This window comes from Lucilia cuprina, chromosome 5 (assembly GCF_022045245.1).
Source record: "Lucilia cuprina isolate Lc7/37 chromosome 5, ASM2204524v1, whole genome shotgun sequence".
NCBI classification, from domain to species: domain Eukaryota; kingdom Metazoa; phylum Arthropoda; class Insecta; order Diptera; family Calliphoridae; genus Lucilia; species Lucilia cuprina.
Genome location: NC_060953.1, coordinates 49,189,336 through 49,196,182, shown reverse-complemented (window position 1 = coordinate 49,196,182; position 6,847 = coordinate 49,189,336). Strand labels below are relative to the sequence as shown.

Here is a 6,847-nt window from a genome sequence, read left to right as displayed (position 1 = left end):
CACTACAAATTCGAAATTTTACCAAAATATCTAAATTTTGCTAAAAATTCAAAATTTCACATTTTCATCAGATTATCAAATTTCAGTAAAAAATCTATTTCACTAGAAAAATCTAAATTCACCAGAAAATCTAAATTTCATTAGAATGTGCTAAAAGAAAATTTAAATTTCACCAAAAAATCAAAACCTCACTTGGAAATAATATTTCACTAATAATTCGAAATTTTACTACAAACTTATATTTCATTAAAAAATCAAGAAGAATCACTAAAAAAATAAAAATTTTACCAGAATATGGAACTTTCGAAACAACATTAAAACTTCACTTGGAAATCAAAGTTTCACTTAGAAAAAAATATTGAAAGTTCACTAAAAATTCGAAATTTTATCGAAATATCTAAATCTCACTTGAAAATCGTAATTTCATAGTTTCATCAGAATATCGCGTTTCACTAAAAAAATCAATATTTCACTAAAAACATGATTTCACCAGAAAATCGAAATTTCATTTGAATATACTAAAAGAAAATTAAAATTTAACCAAAAAATCGAAGTTAAATACAAAATCAAAACTTCACCTGGAAATCAAAGTTTTACTACAAGTTCAAAATTTCAGTAAAAACCTAAATTTCAGAAGAATCGCTAAAAAATCATAGTGAAAATCAATTTCACTAACGAAACGAAAAACAATATCAAAACTTCGCTTCAAAGTTTCACTTAAAATATCTAAATTTCACTAATAATTCGAAATTTCACCAAAATATCTAATTCAAAAATTTATTTTCACCAAAATATTGGAAAAAAAAATTCACTAAAAGCATAAAATTTCACCAAAAAATCAAATTTGAATAGAAAATCAAAATTTCACTTGAAAATCAAATAAAATAAAAATTTAACATCTCATTAAAAAATCAAGAAGAATCACTAAAAAAATTCTAACTTTACCAAAATATTGAAATTTCACTAACAAAACGAAAAACTTTCACTAAAAATTCAAAATTTCACAGAAATTCAAAATTTTAATTTAAAAATCATAAAAATTACAAAAAAAAGAAACAAAAATCATAATTCACAAAAAAAAACAAATTCGAAATTTCACAAAAAATCTAAATTTCACTAAAAATTTGAAATTTCACTAAAATTAGAAATTTAATTAAATATTTAATCTTAAAAATCAAGAATAATCACTGAAAAATCCTATTTTTACCAGAATATTGAAATTTTACTAACAAAACGAAAAACTTTCACTAAAAATTCAAAATTTCACTAAAATCCAAAATTTTATTGAAAAAATCATAAAAATTCCAAAAAAAAAAAAAAAAATAATTTTACCAGAATATAAAAATTAAAAAAAAAAATGAAGTTCACTACCGAAACAAAACTTGGAAACCAAAGTTTCACTATCAGAAAATTTCACTTAAATTAAAAATTTCACTAAAAATCTAAATTTTACCAAAATATCAAAGTTCAACTAAAAAATCCATAATTTCACCAGAATATGAAAATTTCACTAGAATATTGAAATTTCACTAAAATCTAAATTTCATTAGAAAACCAAAATTTCACAAAAAAAAACTAAATTTTTCTAGAAAACCGAAATTTTACTAGAAAACCAAAATTTTTACTAGAAAATTGAAAATTCATTTTAAAAATTATTATTTCACTAAAAATTCATAAATTCACTAAAACAAAAATTTATTTTTAAATAAAAAACTTTCCTTTTTTATATATTTTATGTCACCAAAATTTTACCAGAATATCAAAATTTAAAAAATGAAATTGACTTCTAAATCAAAGCTTGGAAACCATAGTTTCACTTCAGATAAAACTAAATTTCAATAAAAATTCAAAATTTCACTAAAAACCGAAATTTTATCTAAATATCAAAATTCCTTTAAAAAAGTTTCAAAATTTCACCAGAATATGAAAATTTCACTAGAATATTGAAATTTCATTAAAAACGAAATTTCACCAAAAGATCTAAATTTTATTAGAAAACCGACATTTTACCAAAAAAAGTAAAATTTCATTAGAATAGAATATTAAAATTTCAGTAGAATATTGAAATTTCACTAGAATATTGAAATTTCACTAGAATATTGAAATTTCACTAGAATATTCAAATTTCACTAGAATATTGAAATTTCACTAAAATATTGATATTTCATTACAAACGAAATTTCACCAAAAGATCTAAATTTCATTAAAAAACCGAAATTTCTCAAAAAAAATTAAAATTTCATTAGAAACCAGAAATTTTACTAAAAAATCGAAATTTCACTAAAAATTCAAAAATTCACTAAAACAAAATTTATTTTTAAATAAAAATCAATTCTTTTTTATATTTTAAATAATATTCTTGTTTATTTATATATTTGCTTTTTTTATGTCTTAAAATAAAAATATGCATTTTCTTTAAGAAAAAAAAAAAATAATAATAAGTTTAAAATTAAAAAAAAAATATTTATAACTTAATGGTTTCTAACAAAATCGCACCTTTTGCAAAAAACCAATTTGAAATAAATACTTTTTTTCGTAATTTTGGTTATGAGATTAAAAATAAATTCGTTTAAAATATTAAAAGAAAATGCATATTTTTTTTACAATTTTCAAACTGTATGCATTCGTTATTGTGATTTACTTTTTGGGTTTTTTTTTTGAAAATGTATCACAGTTTACAATTAATAAAATGAAAGTGAAAGTCAAACAAATTAGTTTTTTTTCTTTTTTTTTAAATAAAAAAATATATAAATTATGTAATATTTGAGAATTATTTAAAGAAACTTTTTAAAAAAATTGTGACCTTTAACTAATATTCCAAAAAAGACAAAATAAAATTTTTAGAAAATCTTCGCTCGCTGTTGTTAAAATGGGATTATAGGTTTGTTTTTTTTGGAATATTGGTTTTTGGTTTGGACACCTTTTTTTCGATTGCAAAAATATTACATAATTTTTACAAAAATCTTAAAACTTAAGGAACTAATTAAATTTAATAAATTTTCTTTAAAAATTAGATGAGTTTTTTGTTGTTGTTGTGTTTTTAAAGTAGAAAAATTTCTAGACTATTAAACTGAACTTATGAATTAGTAGTTAGGTAAGTAGTTAAGTAAGTAGTTAAGTAAGTAGTAGTTTCGTCGTTTGTTTTTTTTAACGTTTTTGTTGTTGTTTTGTTGTAGTTTTTATAAATTTACAATTTTTTTTAATTTATTTATTTGGTCATTAATGAGTTAGTTTATTGGTTTTCTGTTTAAGAATTATTTTATTTTGAATTCTTTTTCTTTTTTGGCATTTTAGCCCAAATGCGGAAGAAGTATTCATCGCGTCGCAATAATTTACCGCGAGCATATGAATGTATATCCGCATCCATATGATGGTCACGCAACCAAGATGATGTATTACAAGAACTCATTTCAGTACGAGGTTCGTCTGGTAGACTAGCGAGACCTGAAATTTATGTATTAGAAGAATAAAAAAGAGAAAAAGTTTAATAAAAAAATTCTTTAGAATCCATTAAAAAAAACAAACTTACCTAATGTTACTGCCTTGTATGGTTCCTCCGATTCCAACGGTTCACTTAGACCAATTTCATTTTTGGCAAAGATACGAATCATATACTCATGATTCTCCTGTAAGTCTCTAATTTGGAATTTCTGTACACCGGCTGGTACACGACCCACCTCAATCCACATGCTCTTCTTCATGTCACGTATAGCAATGTGATAGCCGAGCAGAGGCGCACCACCATCTGACTCGGGTATACCCCATTCGAATACATGAGCATTGGCGGCAATAACTCTTGTTTCCAAGGGTGCTGTGGGCGGTGAGGGAACCGCTATAATGTAATGAAAAAGAGGGGTTAATAAAGTTCCAAATTTAAAATAGTCCTATCGTTTTACAAACTTACTTGCATGTGTTTTCAAGGCAATACTTTCGGTTACGGCTGGTGCACCAAGACCAGCTTCATTTTCCGCCGACACTCTAAACCAATATTCAGACTTTTCTTTCAAATTATCCACAGTGTATTGTAGGCAATGTGCATCTAAGGTTATGACCTTTGTCCATGTTGTCGATGTTGATGAACGTTTCTCAATGCAATAGCCTGTTAAGCGAGGGGGAGAGGTTAGAATGAGAAATTAACAGTAATTCCGGTAATTGGTTTGCTAAAAAAGTGTTTTAACTAACGAAAATCGATTGAAAATTTTCTCGAAACTTTTAAATCCCTAAAGAAAAGCTAAATTCCTAAAGAAAAACTCAATTTTTCTATAGAAAATCTAAATTTTACCAAAAATGATATTTCATAATTGATCGGCCAGGAATTGCCTATGTCGCTCTTTTATCGTTTGTAAATCTTTTGCCTTGAACCGCTAAAGGTCTCTTCGTCTAAAATGTCAGTATCATTTTTGGTTACTTCATAACTTTCAAAAGGCTTAATGAACGAGGCTATACCAAAGATACCAGCCAAGACGGCTCAAATCGGCGGCGGCTGACCGCTGTTAATATTTTACAAGCTAAGCCGCCGCCGTTGTCTTTCGGCTCAAAAGCTAAGCCGGACGTAGTCGCTGATAAAGATTGGAATCATATTGTGCTAATATTGTGCTAAAGAAAAAGTTAAATTGAGCCGCCGCCGACATAAAATGGTTGCGCCGCGGATGATCATTTTGTATCGGCTTGTGTCTCTGGGCTAGACTGTAATAGTTGACTTGATTTCTTGGTCTCTTTTCTACTCTAATTTATATTTTTTAAAAACATTCATAAAATTTAAAAGATTTTTCAAAAATCATGACCTTTGACCCTACCTTTTCTTTGACTTGATTTCTTGGTCCCTTTTCTACTCTAATTTCTATTTTTTAAAAACTGTCGTAAAATCTAAGGGATTTTTCAAAAATCATGACCTTTGACCCTATCTTTTCTTTAATTCAAATTGAACAAGATCATGTTTTGCTTCTTTAAATCCTTCTTCCTTTCTTCTAATAATTGCACTTCAATTGAAAATGTTCTATCTCCAACTTACCTGTAATTTCTGAACCACCATTGTGAGCAGGTATTTCCCAATCGAGAGTAACACTTCTGCCTGTAATATCCGGACATCTGAGATTTTGAGGAGGTGAGGGAGGAGCTAATAAATATAAAAATTTCAACGATTAATACAATGAACTGTCCAAACATTTTCAAACACATATAGAAATCTCTAAAAACAAAGAAGCATTTTGCCTTAAATTAAGCAATTTACATACCCAATCCCTCAGAGGCTCTAACTGCAGTTATTTATATAAGAAAAAAGCATTCAAAGCAAAAAGCATAAATATGTTTTTAAATATTTAAAAAAAAAGTTAAAAAGCATTAATATTAAATAGCAAAAACTATAAATGTAAAGTGAAGAGCAAAACTTACTTATTCTACGGCTGACGACTATCTTATCTTCAGTCTCTAGAGCTTCACTGGTGCCAACTTCATTCTTGGCATATATTCTAAAGGTATAGGCCTTATTTTTGATAACATTTGTAACCAATATATTGGGTACATTGCCATTTGTACTGCCCAGTAGTCTATAGTCGGTTTCATGGAATTCTTTAATCTCAACAATATATTCAATAATCTTAGTGCCACCATCCGATTCGGGCTCTTGCCATGACAGCGTGAATGATGTATCATTCATGCCGGAAACATCAATGGGTGCTCGGGGCGGTGAGGGTTTGTCTGTTAATATTAAAAAAACACATTAAGAATTCGGAAAAAGTTGAATTAAAAAAAAAATCTTACCGAATTTCTTTGTTATTGCCACCGGTTCACTTTCTGTAGGCTCTGATTCACCTATGGGATTCATGGCCACCACTCTGAACATGTATTGTGAGTTCATGGCAAGTTTTTGTAGGCAATACGAGTTTATATCCCTATCGACATCGGCCACCTTCATCCAGACATTATTCTGTAGTTCACATTTCTCCAATATATACTTATTGATCTCTAAGCCACCATCATCAATGGGTGGTGTCCATTCAAGTTTAATGGAATCCTTTTTAACATCCTTAATTTCCAAAGACTGAGGACGGCTGGGCTTATCGATAACCTTAATATTACATTCTACACTACTAGAGCCGGCTGAATTCTCAGCGACCAATTTATAGCGACCCGAGTCTTCGCGTGTTAATTTTTGTATCTTAATGATAGTCTTGGTTTCGGTGGTAGTGATCTTATTGATTTCAATCGTTTGACGTTTGGTAGTCTTAATCTCGGTTGTTTCCTTGTACAATGTAATCTTGGGCTGTGGATAAGCCTTAACTAAAGCTGGAATGGTCATATCGGAGCCAGTGCGTAGTTTTAGGGACAAATACTTCTCCTCTAGTTCAATGATGGGCTTCTCTTGTAGTGTCACGCGACATGTGGTCTCTACACTGCCCACTTCGTTCTCAGCCACACAAGTGTATTCGGCTTCGTCATCGACAGTGGTCTTTTCAATTGTATATTTGGCCACACGATTCTCGTAGCGCATAGTCTTGGTCTGTATAACCTTGCCATTCTTCTTCCAAATTACTTTAGGCTCTGGTAAACCGCCGAAGACGCAGGACAATGTTATTTCCTTGTCGTGTTCGGTAGTAATGTCTTGCAAAGGTTCTTGTACCGTTGGTTTTTCCTTCTTTACCTCAGCGACCAGTCGTATGGGTGGCGACAAGGGAGAAGGTGGTGAGGGACCAACTTCATTGACGGCTATCGAACGGAAGACATATTCCGTATCAATAACTAGTTTGCTTAAAGTATAAGTTGTATCTTTAATCTTGCGAATTTCGGACCATCTAGAAGAAGAAAAAAGAGAAATTGAATATTATTAATTTAGTTCCTGGTTCAACTT

At 29.0% G+C, this 6,847-nt stretch overlaps 1 protein-coding gene across 5 annotated transcripts in view; it reads right to left on the bottom strand.

The window, feature by feature from the left end:
- Positions 1 to 3,007: 3,007 nt before the first annotated feature.
- LOC111679299 (titin) overlaps positions 3,008 to 6,847 on the bottom strand; it is a 258,306-nt gene continuing 254,466 nt past the window's right edge. For 3 of the 5 annotated variants that reach the window (XM_046951808.1, XM_046951797.1, XM_046951799.1), the window contains 6 exons: positions 5,761 to 6,791; positions 5,392 to 5,697; positions 5,012 to 5,116; positions 3,905 to 4,099; positions 3,530 to 3,832; positions 3,008 to 3,444 (listed from right to left, as the gene is read on the bottom strand). In XM_046951808.1, coding sequence (XP_046807764.1) covers positions 3,260 to 3,444; positions 3,530 to 3,832; positions 3,905 to 4,099; positions 5,012 to 5,116; positions 5,392 to 5,697; positions 5,761 to 6,791 — 2,125 coding nt within the window. In that variant the 3' untranslated portion in view covers positions 3,008 to 3,259. Of the gene's footprint in view, positions 3,445 to 3,529; positions 3,833 to 3,904; positions 4,100 to 5,011; positions 5,117 to 5,234; positions 5,256 to 5,391; positions 5,698 to 5,760; positions 6,792 to 6,847 lie in introns of all 5 variants that reach the window. The other 2 variants (XM_046951796.1, XM_046951798.1) reach the window with 1 other exon arrangement.